At 44.9% G+C, this 19,587-nt stretch overlaps 1 protein-coding gene and 1 long non-coding RNA gene across 2 annotated transcripts in view; one reads left to right on the top strand and one right to left on the bottom strand.

Annotated features, from left to right (window-relative positions):
- FSTL4 (follistatin like 4) overlaps positions 1-19,587 on the top strand; it is a 413,607-nt gene that overhangs the window by 385,348 nt on the left and 8,672 nt on the right. The window contains exons 9-14 of the mRNA XM_054487430.2: positions 1,242-1,403; positions 1,777-1,911; positions 2,876-2,902; positions 6,276-6,394; positions 9,762-9,911; positions 16,708-16,815. Coding sequence (XP_054343405.1) covers positions 1,242-1,403; positions 1,777-1,911; positions 2,876-2,902; positions 6,276-6,394; positions 9,762-9,911; positions 16,708-16,815 — 701 coding nt within the window. The remainder of the gene's footprint in view (positions 1-1,241; positions 1,404-1,776; positions 1,912-2,875; positions 2,903-6,275; positions 6,395-9,761; positions 9,912-16,707; positions 16,816-19,587) is intronic.
- Positions 1,028-19,587, bottom strand: part of LOC129036393 (uncharacterized) — a 107,011-nt gene continuing 88,451 nt past the window's right edge. Inside the window, exons 2-4 of the long non-coding RNA XR_008502532.2 lie at positions 19,082-19,174; positions 6,254-6,361; positions 1,028-2,886 (exon numbers count right to left, since the gene is read on the bottom strand). This is a non-coding gene — a long non-coding RNA (uncharacterized LOC129036393). The remainder of the gene's footprint in view (positions 2,887-6,253; positions 6,362-19,081; positions 19,175-19,587) is intronic.

Here is a 19,587-nt window from a genome sequence, read left to right as displayed (position 1 = left end):
TGTCCCACAGATCAAGAAAAGACTTGAAATTCAGACTGAGTTGATGGAATTATGAGCAGCCCCTGAGGAGCTGTGACAGGAGCTACAGAGTTCATTTCTCACAGGAAGGCCATGGAGTTTTTCTTTTATCCTCTGCCCACCCCACATGCATCACAAAAATTCTACCCCACTCAGGTCCCGGGACCCACACCATTGCCTTTCGTACATAAGTACCAATTTGTTCTATGCTCTGGTTCCAAGAAAAATCTTTTCTATTCTAAAGTACTGGGATGCTTTCTTTTACTGAACAACAGGGAGTTCCAGATAACTCTAGGAAAATGTAGCTGTCCACTTCAAGAAAAATCCATCTCCCCCATCTCCAGGGACAGTGTTTTTAGTTTAGTTGAATATGCAGGTATGTTTACATCTCACAAATCTTCTTTGAAAGTGTATAAAGTAAAAGTTATAGATAAGGAAGAACCCTCAATTCCACTAAAAATGATACTTATTTCCTGGACCCAGAGCTAGGGGTAAGAGGGAGGGTCCTCCAGACCCTCATTGCTTCTTCCAGGCCCCTCCCCACAGCCAGGCTGGGTAGGAAGGGACAGAGCTCTGTGGAGGGTGCTGGAGCCTTGCCTACCCATGCTCGTCTGGTGAGTGGGCAGGCTCATACCCCCAACCCTGAACCTGACTGCCAGGGCCCATGGCTGAGTCACTCCAAGCTGAGGAGGGCACACCTGGCCTTTCACCCATGTTCCAGGGGTTGAGAAGTGGAGAAATGAGAATGGCCCACTGGAAAATGAATGAACTTCTCCAGAACAGAGGCCCTGCCAGTCAGTGCCATAAGTGCTTTCTGATACATTTCCTGCAAGAAATTAACCCCTATCCAATGGCTTTCTGATAACAGAAAGGAAATGTATCTAAATTTTATTCGGAAATAAATTTCAGTGGCTGCTGCTCTTTACATGTAGCAGCTGAACAGCATTAAATATTTGGATGGTCTTCTGATCGTATTTAGAATAATGATGAAAGCCATGAGTCATAGGGTACAAAGTCTGACATGTTTATTATCTGCAATCCATTTTATAGCCCTTTCTTTTAGAGCTTGAGTTGCTGGACAGGATTATTGTAATCTGGTTAAACACAGAACTCCAGTCACCTCTTGGGTTCACCCCCTCTGGAGCAGGGTCTCAGGTTGGGCCACAGGCCCAAGTCCAGGTCAGGGCCATCTCTTTCTCACCAGCACTGACTCTCACCCACAGTGCCGCCAGTCATCCGTGTCTATCCAGAGAGCCAGGCACAGGAGCCCGGAGTGGCGGCCAGCCTGAGATGCCATGCTGAGGGCATTCCCATGCCCAGAATCACTTGGCTGAAAAACGGCGTGGATGTCTCAACTCAGATGTCTAAACAGCTTTCCCTTTTAGGTAAGAACTGCCCTTGGTAGAGGTCTATGCGATATTCCCATTCAAATCAAGCTGAGACTCCAGGAATGGAAATGAGAGGTATAATTTGTTTATAAGTCAGACAGGTTAGGAGTGAACAGATGGCTCCCAAATTTCCCTGTTATCTGGGCTCACACAGGTCTTTTGGGGCTTTCCGAGAGCAACGATGAGAAGCTGTCACTCAGGTCCAGCTCACCCTCAGTGCATTTCAGATGTACCAGCCCTTCCTGGGCGTATGATCAGGGCTGCTGGCTGCCCAGGGGCTGGGCAGCCCTAACACTCTCAATGGCCCTGTAAAGGAAAGTGAGGGGGTCTCCAGCTGAGCAGTCCATCCTGAGCACTGTCCTGTCTGCAGCCAATGGGAGCGAACTCCACATCAGCAGTGTTCGGTATGAAGACACAGGGGCATACACCTGCATTGCCAAAAATGAAGTGGGTGTGGATGAAGATATCTCCTCGCTCTTCATTGAAGACTCAGCTAGAAAGACCCGTAAGTCGACACGCGTTTATGCTTCTCACTGAGCTGGCTGGGGCATGTTGGGTGGCAAGGGAGGGCACCAATTGACCAGGGCCACAGCTGCCAACCATGAGCCCGTGAAGACAGGGGTAAGCCTCATATCCCTCTTTGCATAAAGCTGGAATTGGAGGGCACCCAGAGGTGAGCAGGTCTTCCCTGGCAACCTAGACAACTCTGGAAACAGACAGGGAGATTCCCTGGACAGCAGACAGAGCCCAGGAACACAAGGAAACCCAAATAGTCGAGTCCCAGCTCTGCTTTTTACTTGCTGTATGCCCTGAACCTCTACCTTTCATCCACAAAATCTGTTATACTATCCACCCACCAGGTACTGATGTCCCACAGTGGCCCATAACCTGACCTGTGCACACATGCACACCACTGGGAGTGTGGTAGCCTTTACGCTAGGGGTCCGGCCCATCGGTGTGCTAAGCGTGCTCTCCTCATAACCACTGCTCCCCAGGTAGGCCTGCAGGTGTGATTTCATAGACATGGGTATTAATCATGGTCAAAGACTCCAGGCTAAGCCATTTTCATCAAAGTAGATAATCAGAATATTTCACATGGTCATCTTAGGAGAATCCTAGTTGAAAGTCACTTCTCCTGCTGGTAGTCCAGGAAATCTGGGAGAGATGTTGCTTACTCTTGATCATCCATAAGATGTGAGAAATTCCATTAGCTTCTGTGGTCCTAGGGCATGATTTCAAAGATTCACTTAGGAATCAAAAGGGTCTGGAGACCTGAAAGCATTTGTTCATGTCCAGAGCTTCCCCCAAGATACTGTTCCTACGGCAATGAGTGGTATAGATTCTGTAAGTGATGGACTAGGTACCAGGATCTTCGTAAGTGGAATCACTACAGTGAAGGTTTAACACTGCTTTCTTCTTTTTCCTTCCCTCCATCACATTCCTGCTTTCTTCATTCTCTGCTGCTGCAGTTGCAAACATCCTGTGGCGAGAGGAAGGTACCAAGCTTCATTGTTTTGTGTCATGCCTGTGATCACGTGTGTGTGGTTCTATGATGGGCCGTCTTTCCGTGATCTGCCATCAGCTTTCCCACACACAAAGCAGCCTTACAACTAAGGGAGCAGGAAGTCAATGTCAAATTCAAGTGGCATATGCATTAAATCAAATTTAAAATGTACTCATGTCTTTAATGAGAAATTTTAAAATGCAAAGCTTTCATTAAAAGTGGCTTGTAACCTCTGCTGAAGCAGAACAGTTGGTAGGGGTTCCTGGTAAGATCTGGGCCTTAAACTTTTTTCCAGTAGCTGACTGGTGTTGGGTTTAGTGCTTTGCTTATCTTGTGTGGTTTTAAAAAGAAACAAAAAGTTGTAGATCTCTACTAGATAGTCACTGTACCTTAAATATGCTTTGATTGAGGAAATGCTGAGGAAAAAAGCTGCCATGATTTCTGCCAATGTATATTTTTAAATGTATAGATGTTCAGAAACATATTTATCAAGCAAATCTTTAGTAAGTTAAGCCATATGAAGTTTATCAAGCAAATCTTTAGTAAGTTGAGCCATACGAAGTTGCCATTTTTGTGCATCAAAGTGGTCTAATATTGACAATTTCATATGGCTGAAAATATAGTGGACATGTGTGGGAGCTGGTGGCAGAGCCTGAGTCACTGTGTGGGGTGCAGGTGCAGGTGCATGCCTGGGTCCCAGTCCCCACTGTGTCCCCACAACCAGATCTGAGTCCAAATCCCCTTGTGGCAACTCATTCTCCAGCTCAGTGGGCAGCAGCAGGAGGTACTATGTGATTGATGGGTTAAGCACAAAATCTCCCTGTTTGAAAACCAAGACATTTCCCATCTCATTTTTTCCTCAAGAACTTCACACGGTGTTACCTGCAGTCTGGCATATGCATGCAGACACATACTCAGAACAATTTCCTGAACATCAGGCACTAAAGCTGACATGATAAGTCTGGGAACAAAACAAAGGCAGAGCCCAGAAAATGAGGAACTGCTGTCAATAGCAACAGTCGCTGATCACGGCAGCCCCTTAGGCTCTCACAGCTGCTGAACTAGCAGCACCTAGGCTGAGATGCACAGTCACTCAAGTGTTTAAGAGGTGGTGTTTTCCTTAGGGGAGGTTACTACAAAGGTTCTCAAGTTTCAGAAGTAGAGACCTGCCAAAAATGCGAGAGGCCCTATGGGATGTGAAATCAGCTGTAAAGACCCAAGTGCCCGCTAAAGACCCACAACTGCCTTGGGGCATAGGGTTGGCAGGTATATTGAACAATTGAGCAATGAACAAATTCTATCCTGCCTGGGTAGCTAGATGTTTGTACCCTTCACTCCTGAAACTGGAGGTCTGGAGATAGGGATAGGGAGCCAAAATGAAGAGACCAGCAGGCCTCAGGGGACACTCAAGTCTCAACAGGAGAAATGAGATGAGAGCAGACAAAAGCAAAAACAGCTCCCTCGGGCCCTCTTAGCAGAAGCTACACTCAGGCAGCTTCCAGGGAGCTGGATCAGGAGGCTGGGTATCCTGTGAAGTCAATTACTTGTTGAATGACTGTTTGTTGAGCCTCATATTCCAGGGCTGACTATGAGCAAGGCCAAGGTACTGCACTCAGCCCAGAACGTAGCTACAGCCACAAACCCCATGTGGGCTCTATTATGCTTTCAATCATGTTTGTTCTTCCAACTTCCAATTTTCTAAGCAGCCTTGGGAGGCTGTTCCTGGAGTTTGTGGCTTAGTGGGGATTTTGACCCCCTCTGGCCCCTAGGTTTGCGTGGAAGCAGTTTGCCAGGTGAAAGAATACAGAAGAGAAGTTCCTGCTGTGGGTGAGATAGATGGGGTCAGGGCAGGTGTATGCTGGAGTGCTGGCTCCAAACACCGAGATGCTGTGGAGCTAAGACTGACTCTTGGCGGGAGGTGAGCTTCATCTGGCTTTCGAGAAACAGGCTGCCCAGTGCCCCTGATTCCCCAGGGATTGCTTATGGAGAGCTATGCTGGATACTCCCTGGTGTTCACAGCTCCTGAGAGGCTGGGTTCCAGCTGCTCCTGGTGGCAGGAGTCCTCCTGCCCAGAGCTTGTCTCAGCACAGACGCTGGAGGCGGCTGAGGTTTATCATAGAGTCAGCCCCTTGTTCAACAGCAAGGACCACTCACATTAGTGCCTCTGGGTGCCAAGGACCCAAGGCCCAGAAAACTGCATGCAGAGTTGTTGGAAAAAAGTAAAACAGTGATTCCTGTTTTGTTGTTTTCTAACTCACTAAAAACTTGCCCAAATAGTCCATTAAACCAGCATACCAGTTTTCTCAGCATGCTAAAAAAAAAAAAACTAGAAAAGAGATTTTTCTACATATTTACCCTAGAATTTACAGAGATCTTAATGTTCTAGATTTAAAAGAAATGAAGAAAGGAAGGGAAAGGGGAGAGAGGAATAAGGAGACAGAGGCGGGAGGAGACAGAAAGACAGGGAGAAGGAAAGAGGGAAGGAGCGCTCTAGAGCTTACATCTCTTTGTACCTTGTTCCCCTTTTATAGAGACAGAACGAGGGACAGAGGCCAGAAGGCAGGGCCCAGGCTCTAGCTCCAGCTCTGGCACAGAGACGGGTGGCCTCAGACAAGTCCCTTTCCCTCCCTGGACCTCAGTTTATCTTTAAAATAAGGCTGAGCTACCTGGTCCCCAAGGCCCCTTCTCAGCTGGTTTGCTTAGACCTTCTCCCCAGACAGCTACAGCCCTGGGCCGGGGTCGGGGCAGGCAGGGGGGCATGACTGGAGTGTAGGTTCTGCTGCCTGGCACGGGCTGCCCCAGAGAAATGGTGGGGGGCACGGGGGGCGGGGAACAGAAGTAACAGCAAGCTGTCTGTAAAGAGGGGTTGGCCAGCACAGCCAGGACAGAGTTTGGGCAAAGGGCAGCATTCTTAGACTCCACATTCCAGGAAGTGACACTGTACATACATGGGTTTAAAAAAGCAAATGAAAGCCTTTGCTGCTTTGGCATCCACTGATCCATCCTGATGTGACTAGTATATAATAAACAATCAAGGGAGGCTTTCCCTTTCAGAACAGGAAAGGTCAAATGTACGTCAAAGCCAAGGCTTTTATCTGAAAACCTGTGGCCAACCCTAGATGACTTAGGGCAGCTGTACGTAGCCTGTGACATGCTTTACTGATTCATAGTCCTGGGGGCCCTCTCTGCACCCATCCAGCTACAAGCTGGCTGCTCATTCCACCCCCACCCTGACCAGGAATTGCATCTCGTGCCTGCACCAGATGCATCCACGTGGCCGGTTTCTTGTGTGTTCAGTGCTGCGTGTGACCCTGCCCGGGGGCCGACTGCTTGGAGGACATACCCGTTCCATTTGCTCCTCCCAGGCCTCAGCGTGGGAAACATGTTCTATGTCTTCTCCGACGACGGCATCATCGTCATCCATCCTGTGGACTGTGAAATCCAGAGGCACCTCAAACCCACAGAAAAGATTTTCATGAGCTATGTAAGTATCTGTGCCTGGGGCAGCTTCTACATCATACACAGGCAAAATTCTAAAAGTCCATCTTTAACCAGGCATGCCATTCGATTTCTAAAATTCCATTTGCTATATGTGGTGTGGTTCCAAATTTTTTCCCAGGCTAAGAGAGGAATAGATGAGGCTAAGAATTTAAAATTCTCATTCCTTCATCCAGAAGCCACTTCTCTGCACTGAGCCTCAGGTGAGGCCCAGGCGGTACAAATGGGTTCCTGGCCTCCAGAAATTCACAGTCAAACGATGGAGACAGCAATGTGAACAGACATCTGCCAAACAGGTGTTTTCTCAGTAGCCTTCAGGAAACTAAGGCCAGGTAGAAAATAACGATGGAACATTCAGTGGGCAGAGGCAGGAGAGATGATTGCTGATAGAGGATCCAGGAAAGCCCTTCCAGGATAGCCTTAGGAAGCCTCCCCCAGGGCTGTGGCTCCCACACCAGGCCTCTGTTCCTCTGGCTTGTTTCCCACTTGGCCTTGCGGGATCCCCTGAGCGCCTTGAGGACAGGACTATAGTGTTGAATCCCAGAGGGTCATGTCAATCCCCCATATGCCTTCCCCTTGAGGATACGGTGTGTCCTCAGTTGTACAAAATGAAATAACTGCACAATTCACTCAGTGAATAGTTATGGGCTTGGAGCCCATGGAGGAAGTGGGCTTGGCCCAGGCAAGTTCCTAAAGCGTTGCTGTGCTAGCTATTGGTATATCTCAGGCTGTTCCATTTCTCACATTTGTGGCTTTGGGAAAAGCTGTTTTCCAGGCTGTTTCATTTGAGTTAATTATCTTTTAGAAGTGTTATTTCCCATCAATGTTCCTTCCATATATTAATAACAGCTATGAAGCCAGTTAGAAAGGTTCTAGCAATTAGGTTTAAATAATTTCACTCCATCACATTGGCACAAATTTCTCATATATTTGTAGTAACCTAACCTGCAACTTGGAGGGACTCTCTAAAATCCTAACTGGGATTCAGTTTTCCTGGCTAAGAAGCTAGACACAAGACACAGAGAGGTCCTGAAGGTGTTTCAGGCAATATAAGACTAGTGAGCTGGGGAATGATCCCAAAGAACGATTTTCCATCTAGAAAATGCTCGAACACCTAACGAGAGTTACAATGGGACAAGCCTCTTCCTGAAGGGCTGGTGAGTAGGAGATTGGTGCATCCCACGTCAGGCCTCTCTGCTGGCTTAGATGTCTACTTTTTCCAGAAGGAAGCAGTGTGATGTCACAGATAAAGGCATAGGCTTCAGAGTCAGGTAGACTTGGGTTCAAATCCCACCTCTGTAGACTAAGTGGCTTTAGAAAAGTTACCTAGCCTCTCTAAGCTGCAGTTGTCTCATAGGCAAATTGGGATTATATAAGGATTAAATATGAAAACAAGAGTAAAAGGAGAGAGACTAGTTTCAAAGCTATTGCAGTCACCTAGGAGAGAAAGGAGGGTGGCATGAGAGAACCAAGCAGGAGCTGGAGAAGAAGGGTCTGAGATAAAGACAGATCTGGGTGCCATTAGCATGTGAGTGTTGGCCAAATGGGACAGACAAGGGCATGTGCAAGTGATTTGAGATGGGTATCTGGAACAGAACCCTGGGGTCACCAACAGTTCAGGGACAGGCAGACTAAGAGGAACCACAAAGAAGATTGAGACAGAGTTGGGCCACAATCGCAAGGAAAACCATGAGACTATATATCATCATGTAAGACAAGGGAAAAGAAGGTCCCCTTTTACACTCATTTATTCTGTCAACAAATACATTTTAAGCACTGACTCTGTGCCAGGCACTGTACTAGGTGCTCATCATATAGCAGTGAACCAAAGACCTGCCCTCAAGGAACTTACAATCTAGTGAAGGAGGAAATGCTGTGCCCAGGTAGACAAATGCATGCAGAAAGCCAAGTGGTAAATGAAAAATGCAGCTGGTAAGAGAGTAAGGGTACAAGGAGAGCTGAGATAGACGAGGTCAGAGAAGACCTCCCAATAAGGTGACACTAAGCAGAGACCTGAAGGAAATGAGAAAATAAACCCTGTAGATATCTGGGGAAGAACATTCCAAGCAAAAGGAACAGCCAAGGCAAAGGCCCTGGTACAGGAGAGCGGCATGATTGAGGAGTGCTGAGCACGCCCATGGCGTGGAGTGGGGTGGATAAGAGAGAAAAGCAGCAGACCGAATGTAGAGGGCCTTTTAGGAAAGACTTGGGATTTTATTCTGAACAGGAAATAATGTTATTGGGAGTGAGGGGGAATTGAGAAAGAGGAGTCACATGATCTGACTTGAATTTTACAATGATCCCTGTGGCTGCCGTGTCAAGAACAGGTTGGGAGGCTAGGGTGGAATCCAGGAGCGTATACGGATGCTATAGCAGTCACCTAAGTGGCAGGTAGTGTGGCTTGAGCCAGGGTGATGGAGCAGAAATGGTCAGAGCCTATTTCTGGATACATTGTGAAGGTAAATCTGAAATGACTTGTGAGACATTGGATGGGGCCTGAGGTTAGAGGCATCAAGGATGGCCTCACTTCACTAGATTGTAAGGTTTCGGCCTATGGAAGTAAAACAGCAGAACTGCCAGGTTTTCAGTAGAATGAGCAGGATTAGGAAGTAAAATCAAGAGTTGATTTTGAACAACCAAGTGGAGCTAGGCAGTTGGTTATTCAAGTCTGGAGTTCGGGGAAGAGGCCTGGGCTAAAGGTATGAATTGGGAGTTGTGAGCACATAGACTGTATTTAAAGCCATAGGTTTCAATGAGATTAACAAGGGGGTGGATTTTAGAGAAGAAACTTAGGCGTGAACCCTGGACACGCTAGCATATAGAGATCAGCACACTGAGCAGAGTCCAGCAACAGAGGATCAGCCGCCGAGGGAGGATGGATGGGAGGGAACAGAAGAAGAGTCAACACAGGTTTAATGTAATAAGTGAGGAGTCCATGTTGACCTTGGGGAGAACAACGTCAGCTCTGAGGACTAGAGCCAGAGCGTTAAGGAGCACACAAGAGGTGGGAAGTGGAGAAGGAGTATAGGCAACTGTTTCAGAAGTTTGGCCATGAACAGAAGTTTTTAAAATGAGGATGAGGAGAGGGAGAAGGTAGCGTACAGAATAGAAGAACGTGGACCTGGAAGCTGCTAACTGAACGGGTGCAAAGGGGATTTTAGCCCCAAAAGATTAAAGGAATGTTAAGTGAGAAGTCGGTGATGTTGGAGGGCTTGGGTGCCCTGTTCTATGGATCCAAAGGATTCTAACAGAGAGGAAGAAAGGCACAGAGGAGGGTCAGGGGAGAGAGTACCTAGAGATGTTGGAGGGAAAGGGCAATTAAGAAGATATATGACAGCCTATCTCCTTTGCAGGAAGAAATATGTCCTCAAAGAGAAAAAAATGCAACCCAGCCCTGCCAGTGGGTATCTGCAGTCAACGTCCGGAACCGGTACATCTATGTGGCCCAGCCAGCACTGAGCAGAGTCCTTGTGGTCGACATCCAAGCCCAGAAAGTCCTACAGGTACACCTCTTTAATGGAGTGAGGAAAACTTCGAATTCTGGGGCACAGCCTGCCACGTTCTTCTTTGCTTTCTGCATACTCCCCAGCTGCTGTGCCAGGTGGTCAGACTGAAGGGAGAAAAGATTCATGTGTAATTATTCATTAAGTATTGATTGTCTACTATGTAGGGAAACAGCCATAAATGAGCAATAATGTCCCTAGAACTCATATTCTAGTTGGGGAACAGACCATAAATCAGAATTTTAGAGAACTATAAGTAATAAGGACTATGAAAAACCAGGTTCCAAGCAAAAGAGGAACTGGAAGACTATTTTCAATTGGCCTTCTCCCTCAAAGTGAATGAGATGCCAGGTAGGACCGAGACTCTGAGAGAAGGCACAGTGATGAGGGGTAGAGTGGGAGGATGAAGTCAGGCCAAGCAAGGGCCCACTCACACAGGGCCTCGGAGACCAGTCAGGAGCTAAAACAAAGCCCAAAGTGAGGATATTTCAGTGAGAAAGTCACAGAAGGGCTTTCATCAGGGGATTGATCCAATCTGACTTAGATCTTTAAAGAATCAACCTGGTGGTTGTATTAACAAACAGGGGCTGGGTGTGGTGGCTCACGCCTATAATCTCAGCACTTTGGGAGGCTGAGGTGGGCGGATCACCAAAGGTCAGGAGTTTGAGACCAGCCTGGCCAATGTGGTGAAACCCCGTCTCTACTAAAAATACAAAAAAATTAGCCAGGCGTGGTGGCAGGTGCCTGTAATCCCAGCTACTCAGGAGGCTGAGGCAGGAGAATCACTTGAACCCGGGAGGTGGAGGTTGCAGTGAGCCGAGATCACACCACTGCACTCCAGCCTGGGCAAGAGAGCGAGACTCTGTCTCAAAAGAACAGGAAGATGGAGCAGGGATCTGGTCTGATGTAATCCAGGCAAGAGATGACAACAGCAGTGGGAGTGGTGAAAAATGATCAGTTTCTTGACATATTTTAAACATGAAGCCTGAAAGACTTTCTGATAGATTCTTTCTGACAGGTTGAATATAAGGCTTGAGATAAAAAGGATTTAAGTTGTCTTTTAACTTAAGCAACTATAGGAGGGTGATACCATTTACAATGTGTGGTAGGCTAAATAATAGCCCCCAAGATGTCTACATCCTAATCTGCAGGACCTGTGGATGTCGCCTTATACAGCAAAAGGGACTTTGCAGTTGTGTTTAAATTAAGGATTTTTAAATGAGATTATCCTGGATTACCTGGATGGGCCCTGAATGCAATCACAAATGTCCTTATAAGAGGGAGGCCAAGAAAAATTTGACTGCAAAGATGAAAAAGGCAATGTGAGAACTGAAACAAGATGCTGAGTTGCTGTCTTTGAAGATGGGATGAAGGGGCCAGAAGCCAAGGGATACAAGAAATGCAGCTCTGGAGACTGGAAAAAGGCATGGAACCATACTCTCCCCTAGAGCCTCTAGAAGGAGTGCTGGTTTCAACTGATTTTGGCTTTCTGGTCTCCAGAACTGTAAGAGAATAAATGTGTTGTTTTAAGCCATGAAATCTCTAATAATTGGTTACTGCAGCAATATGAAACTAATGCACTATAAGAGAAGAGACTTCGGGCAAGGCAGGGAGCAGATTGGGGGATGATTTAAGTTTAAAATACTGTTAGATGTGTAAGTAGAGAAGTCAAGTAAGCAGTTAGATAAACAGGTCTGGAGTCAAAGGAGAGGCCTAAGCTAGAGATATCGATTTTTGGGTATCGTCACCACATGAACTGTATTAATCCAGAAAACTGGATGAAATCACCAAGAGGTGGTATAGACAAAGAAGAGGTCAAGGTTGGAGGCCTGAAGCACTCCAACATTTAAACATCAGTAAGGAGAGAATAAACCAATAAAGGAGACTAAGGAGGAGTAACCTGAAAGATAGGAAAAAATTAGGATAAAGAGAGATATTCTTGAAGCTAAAAGAAGAGTGTGTTTCAAGGGAGAGTTATGCTGTGATGAGCATATGTATGTTATGAAGACTGAGGACTGACCATTGGATTTGGTACCATAGAGTCGTGGATCACCTTGGCAGGAACAGATAGGATAATGGTGGAATGCAAGCTTGCTGGAGTGGATTCAAGTTAGAATTGTAGGTGAGGAAATGGAGATGGTGAATACAGGCAATCATATGGAAGGGTTTTGCTGTAAAGGTGAGTAAATGTAAAGAAATGAGGCAATGCCTGGAAGGGAATGCCAAAAGAACTTTTTTAAAGTAGGTGACATTACAGCACTATATGCTTCTGAGAATAACTACTCCCACAATTCTTCTCTTTCTCTCCTGCATCCTCATCGTGCATTGACACTAGGCAGGAGTCAATGAAATCCAAAGCACACAAGGGGAGATCTAGCTCCAGATAAAATCACATCCTTTCATTATAACAGAAGGAAATGGAATATCTTACATCCAGGCACAAGTACAATAGGTGATGCAATGGGTGGTAGTTAGATGAACTTCTTTTTGAGTTGTTTTTTCTCAGTCAAGCCTGGAGGTTTGAAGAGAGAGGTAAAAGTTGAACATGAGACTGAACTGTCCAGGCAAATATGATAGGACTGCTGGGCAACAATGAGGGCCCACTTAAGAATTGTGGGTATAAATTTAAAGTGAGACCAGAGTTGGATCTCTTCAACAATCCTCAGTTTCCCCAGTAAAGGCTTGTTATATGAAGAAAGTTGGAAATAGCCAGGGTCATGTTTCTCTTGGCAAATACAATGGGACATGTTCCAACTGTCTCTTTGTTATTGATTCCCCTGGCCAGAGAACATACTCTGAATAATATCAATCCTTTGAGATTTATTGAAGCTTGTTTTATGACTGAGCTTATGACCAATTTTGGTAAATGTTCCATGTGTACTTTAAAAGAATGTGCATTCTGATGTTAGCTACGGTATTCTATATATGTGTCAATTATATCTACTTGGTTCATTGTATTGTTCAGATCTATCCTTGGTGATTTTCTTGTCTGCTTAATCCATCAGCTGCAGAGAGGTGTGTTAACATCTTCCACTATATTTCTCAAAGTTCTACCCATTTTTGCTTTAAAATTATATCATTTTCCTTTTATTCTTACAAAATATCCCTCTTTGTCTCTGGTAATGCTGCCTGCCTGAAAATCTATTGTCTAACAAACACTAGTATAGCTAAATCAGATTTATTTTAATTAGTGTTCTCATGGTATAATTGTTCCCTCCTTTTAACTTTCAACTTTTCTATGTCATTATATTTAAGGTCCTCTTTTATAAAGCCATGTGTAGTTGGGTTTTTATCTAATTTAATCATCTTAGTGTTTTACTTGGAGTATTTGATCCGTTTATGTTTAATGTAATTAATTATATAGTTGATTTTTATCTACTATGTTACTTTTATTATTTGACCTACCTGTTTCTGTTGCTTTTTTCTCCTTTTTGCTTTCTTGTGGATTTGCCAAGCATTTTAATTATTCTGTTGTTGACGATGCACTCTTTTATGTTGTTAACATAATAGTGATTACAACACACATCATTGCATCAATACAGTCTCATACAAATTGTTACTGAATATCCCCAATAATGCTAGAACCATAAAACACTTCAACTCCTTCAACCCTCCTCCCCCTTACTTTTGCATTGTTGTGGTAATGAATTTTATCTGTATATGTAACTTAACCCCACAGGACATTAATTTATATTCACCCACACATTTGCCATTAATTCCTGAATAGTTCTAACACCAGCTTTGCTTAAAGATCTGTTGGAAACAGAGTCTCACAGTTTTTCTTTTCAAATATCTTTACTTTGTATTTCTCAGGCCAGGCACGGTGGCTCATGCCTGTAATCCCAGCACTCTGGGAGGCCAGGGCAGGTGGATCACCTGCGGTCAGGAGTTCGAGACCAGTCTGACCAACATAGTGAGGCCCTGTCTCTACTAAAAATACAAAAATTAGCTGGGCATGGTGGTGCAGGCCTATAATCTCAGCTACTTGGGAGGCCGAGACAGGAGAATCACTTGAACCTGGGAGGCAGAGATTGCAGTGAGCCAAGATTGCACCAGCCTGGGTGACAAAGGGAGACTCCGTCTCAAAAAAAAAAAAAAAAAAAAAAAAATTTACTTTCTATTCTTCACTGAGTATAGAATTCTATGTTGGCGATTCTTTTCTTTCAGCATTTTAAGGTATCATTTCATTATCTTCAGTTATTTTTGTTGATAGTCTTATTGTTGCTATTTTGAAGGTGCTGTATCATTTTTCTCTACTTTCCAGATTTTTCTCCATGATCTTTAGCAGTTTATTATGTGTGTGCATATGGCATTCTTTGTAGTTATTATGATTTGGGATTTACAAAGAATATGTGTATTTCTTGAATATGTATGCTGATATCTTTCAAAAGACTGAAAAAAATGTCAGCCATTATTTTTTCATATATTCTGCTGCCTCGTTCTCTCTCACCTCTTCTTTGGGAACTCTGTTTAAAAAAAAAAAGTTAGGACTTTCCATTGGGTCCCACATGTCTCTTTCTGCTTCAATTTGGATATGTTCTCTCAACCTATCTTCTGTTTCTAATAAACCTTTAATGGCAAACACTCTATATAGAAGATTACACTTTCCTCTGCTAGGCAAAGACAGTAGAGACTGAGTAGAAGCTTCTGTAGGGCTCAGCCTGCCTCTGATTTGCCCCTAATCCTAGGCCTTGTTTGCCAGAATCAGATCTCTTGGCTGCCATAGCCTTGCTGCTCAGCACATTGAGACTGTGAAAAATTCTGTCCTGAATTGAAATGATTTTTGGCTTAAGTTCTCCAGACTCCTGCTCCATACCACCTTAGAATAAGAGTATGAAATCCAATGGGAGAAGGTTAAGCAGAAAGGAGAGAGAATAGCTAAAGTCCAAACTTGAGGGAAGTTGAACAGGATAGCTGGAGGAGAATGTGTTGTCAAGATGGTATCATTACTGATGGGTTAGGAAGCCCTCAGTAGAGGAAGACAGTGTCAGGTGCTAAAGCCGTTGGTGAATGAAGAGAAGCTGGCAGGAACAAATACAGGTAGCTGGAGGCTACAAAGGACTTGGGGTATGTAAAGTCTAGAAAATAAAAAACCGCCTCTACTTAAGGCTCAGGGGACAAGAGTTTTTAATTAAAGCAAGAGAGTAAAGGGAGACTTCAAAGATGGTGATGAGTGGAGAAGAGATATATTTCAGCAGGGTGGGAAAATCAAAAGTTCAATTCTCTATACGTTAGGTTGAGATCATCAACAGATGAATGAATTCTAGAGTCATCAGAGTATAGACGGTTATTAGAAGCCATGGCATTCCAGTCAAAGGTAAAGTCAGAATGAAGAGGAGAAGCCAGGGAGGTGGGAGGCCACGTGAGGTAAGGAAGGGTATGTAAGGGTTTAATCATGTGGAATCTTACTGAAATGTCAAATAGGATTACAAAATGACCTCTGAATTTGGCATGAATTCAGAAACTTGGTGAAAGTGAGTTAAGGAGAAGTGCTTACTTCTTTAGAAAAGTTTTGACCAGTGGAGGCAGAGAGGATGCAGTTTTTCTCCCCCACATCAGAGAGACTAGAATACTAGAATATGGGTGGGTGAGATAAAGTATAAGTTATAGTGGCTGAGGTGGGGAGGAGGAAAAGATCATTGAAACCAAGAAGGAACTAAGGAGGGCTTTGGATGACTCTTCCATGTGGATTGAAGGCACCAAACTTAGTGACCAAGTGAGTAGTAGAGAGGAAGACAGCAAAGGGAGGACTAGAATGTTGACCAGTGACAAGAAGAAGAGCAGGGGGCCATAGTCTAGTGACATGAGCATTATAGAACAGAGTTTTTGAGCTTGTAATCTATATTATAAGAAGTAGAAAACAGCTTTCATTTGACAGGGCCATAGGAGAAGCTATATCATCAGGGGATAGCAGTACTGCAGTTAAAAAAGAGCACATCTGCTGATGCCATAGTCTGAGACCCAGAGGCGCCAGTCAAAGCCTGTGCAAGATAGAAACTGCCCAGAGTAGAACAAAGATAGATAGAGAGGGGTGATAATGGATGATCTCAAAGTCCACCTCAGATGACCTAGGAGGAAGGACCAACTCACCAGAATCTAGGCCACAGAGTAGTCTAGGGAAGGATGCTGAGGGTCCAAGACTTTCAGGAAGAATGAAGGAACCCTGGAGCTGGTTCCTGAGTGAAAAACTTAGCCTCTGTGTTCAGACTTTTGCCGTGTTAGTCTAGGTCCCTTTAAGTAAAACATGCAGGAAAATAAGGAACATTATTGACCACTAATTTTATGCCTCTGGGCTGGGCGCAGTGGCTCACACCTGTAATCCCAGCACTTTGGGAGGCTGAGGTGGGCAGATCACCTGAGGTCGGGAGTTTGGGACCAGCCTGACCAACATGGAGAAATCCCGTCTCTACTAAAAATACAAAATTAGCAGGGCGTGGTGGTGTATGCCTGTAATCCCAGCTACTCGGGAGGTTGAGGCAGGAGACTCTCTTGAGCCTGGGAGGTGGAGGTTGCAGTGAGCAGAGATCGCATCATTGCACTCCAGCCTGGGCAACAAGAGCAAGACTCCATCTCAAAAAAAAAAAAAAATAATAATAATAATAATAATAATAATAATAATAATTATGCCTCTGAGAAGAAAGCCAGAGGGGAAGCTTCTGCCCTGGGTTCCCAAATGGAACCATTGGCAAGGCTTCTAGACTGGCTTTCCCCTCGCCCAGGAGTGATGCCCATGCATACAACGCCCAGAAATGACCATCATGTCAGCTTTCACAACATGTCACTATTTTTTTTCAAGTCCATAGGTGTGGACCCTCTGCCGGCTAAGCTGTCCTATGACAAGTCACATGACCAAGTGTGGGTCCTGAGCTGGGGGGACGTGCACAAGTCCCAACCAAGTCTCCAGGTATGTTGAGCACTTGGAGGCTGATACCCACACTCCACTGAGAGAAGAACTCTCTCCCTATAAAATAAGTATCTCCTGCTTCTCCAGGTAGCTAATTACATTTGTCCAAAATATATCCATAAAGGCTCAAGGAGAGAGGAGGAAAGAGCCTCAGGCCAATGCCCCTCACAGGCAATTGATGACAGCAATAATGATGATGAATGGGATTCTGACATCACAACAATCAGAACATGGCACCCAATCCCCATCCAGCCCCACAATCCTGCCTCTCTTGAGCCAATAGCTCCTGGGTCCCAACAGAATGAGGCTCTGGGGTCTAGAAGGGAGGCTGGAGAATAGTGTCAAAGCAGGCAGCAGATGTTAGCCAGTGAAGAAGGAGAAGCAGCAGCAATTATATCTGTAAACAAAAGCCCACTTACCAAGTGCTTACAGTGTGCTAGAGTACAGAAAAGTTCCATAATTTGCCTATGGTCCACCCTAGACAGTGTGGCTCTGGAGCCCAAACATCTAGCACTCCCTTGGGTAGAGCTTGAGCTCCAGAGATCCGTGGGATCCCTTCCCCCATCAGCCAAGAAAGGTCAATAGCAACCCTGACTTGAGTAATTTGAGTATGCCCTGCCCAGACTTGCCCATCAGGGATCCATAAGAGGAATGAACCCTATAAAGTGATTTGAATGCCTATTTTCTCAATTCTCCCAAAGATGGTGCATAGAACCATTCTGGGTGCACAGGAGAAAAGTTAATTCATTACGTATAATGGATGCCTCTGGAGATTAGGGTCTCTCTCTCTCTCTCTCTCAGAACCCAAGGTGAGAAGGGCTGCAAATGGAGCTAACTCCCCTCTAGAACCCTCTGGAACCAAGACTGGCAAGAGGGCAGAAAGACCAGGGTCTGGAGAAGCTTCCTCCTAGGGACTGACCAACTACCTGCACCTCTGCATCACTCACAACTTCAGTTTCTACACTCTGAGGCCACTGTCACACTGGGGAAGCCACCAACCATTCTTGGGCCCAGTGAGCTGACAAAAAGTAGTAATAACCTATCAGAGAGCCTGGACACCACAATAAAGGTCACTCAGAACACAGTACCAGCCCAAAGAAATACAGCTGCCAGAAATACCAACAAAAAATAAGAAAGCACTTCAGAAAATTCAAGAGGAGGGGCCACCAGAAAAACAACAAAAAAGATTTCCCAGTTTAAAACTGCAATAGATGAAAAACGTGAACAGGCGCAGTGGCTCACGCCTGTAATCCCAGCACTTGGGGAGGCCAAGGTGGGCAGATCACCTGAGGTCAGGCATTTGAAACCAGCCTGGCCAACACAGTGAAACCCCATCTCTACTAAAAATGCCCAAACTTAGCCAGGCGTGATGGTGCACACCTGTAGTCCCAGCTACTCAGGAGCAAGGAGAATCGCGTGAACCCTGGAGGTGGAGGTTGTAGTGAGCCAAGATGGAACCACTGCACTCCAGCCTGGGCAGCAGAGCAAGACTCTGTCTCAAAAAACAAAAAAAAGAAAAATACGTGGTTTCTACTGAGACCCAAAATAGTAGCCTGAAAGACAAAGAACAAGAAAAGCTCTCTCAAATCACAGAGCAAACCCATGAAGAGGTTGGGCCGTGAAGTGGGAAGAGCAGAAGTTTAGAAAGAAAAGATAACTATTAGAATGGAGTCAAACATTAAATAAGTTTCCAATAAAACATTCAAGTTGAAGAAACTTAATCCTGTAGATTAAAAGGAATCTACAAGTCCAGGCTAAACTGATGAGAAATGACACATCTCTTCACTAGTGATAAAGTTCCAGAACTCCAAGTTTTAAGAAAAACTAATCAAATTGACAGTGGACTTCTCACCTGCAATAGGAGCTGGAAGACCGTGGTATTCCATCTACATGCTCCAGGGGTTCTATTCCCAAGCAAGACATCATTTACCTGTCAGGACAAAAGAAAGATATACGGGTATGCAGGAACTCAGGGAGCCCATCACGCATGGGCCACACCTAAGGAAAGATACTAGACAAACATCAGATGAGCCAGAATAGAGACATCAAGATGGACAGAGATAGTGGCAAGTAATGAACCAGGAGAGGAAGATCTAAAATTAAAAGTAAAATGGATGAGGAGAGGCTATCTGGCAATGTACAATAAGTGCTAGGTGAGGACATTTGAATGACGAGAGAGACAATGAAAGAAATTCTGGTACCAAGCTGTAACTAAAGATAAATTGTTTCAGTAAAAAGAGTAGGAGCCAGGTGCAGTGGCTCTTACCTGTAATCCTAGCACTTTGGGAGGCTGAGGCAGGAGGATTACTTGAGCTCAGGAGTTGGAGACCAGCAGGAGCAACCTAGGAAAACCGCGTCTCTACAAAAAAAAAAAAAAAATACAAAAATTAGCCAGGTGTGATGCACCTGTAGTCCTAGCTACTTGATAGGCTGAGACAGGAGAATCACTTGAACCTAGAAGGTGGAGGCTGCAGTGAGCCAAGATCATGCCACTGCACTCCAGCCTGGGTGACAGAGTGAGACCCTGTTTCAAAAAATAAACAAAAGTAGGGAGTATGCAGAAAGGGGGAGTAAAAATACTCACTCAAAACTTCACTTTAAACCTCACTTTATTGGGATAAGAGAGGATACAGAGAATGTTGTTTGAAATTGGTAGTTGAGAAGTGAATATCTCATTATACCAAATATGACTGAATTCCCCAATTAAAAGCAGAGATGAGCAGACTGGGTTTAAAAACTAGCAATAACTTTTTTCCAAGAAACACACATAAA

This window comes from Pongo pygmaeus, chromosome 4, assembly GCF_028885625.2.
Source record: "Pongo pygmaeus isolate AG05252 chromosome 4, NHGRI_mPonPyg2-v2.0_pri, whole genome shotgun sequence".
Classification (NCBI taxonomy): domain Eukaryota; kingdom Metazoa; phylum Chordata; class Mammalia; order Primates; family Hominidae; genus Pongo; species Pongo pygmaeus.
The sequence above is the reverse complement of the archived record's forward strand: the minus strand, read 5'-3'. Positions and strand labels throughout refer to the sequence as shown.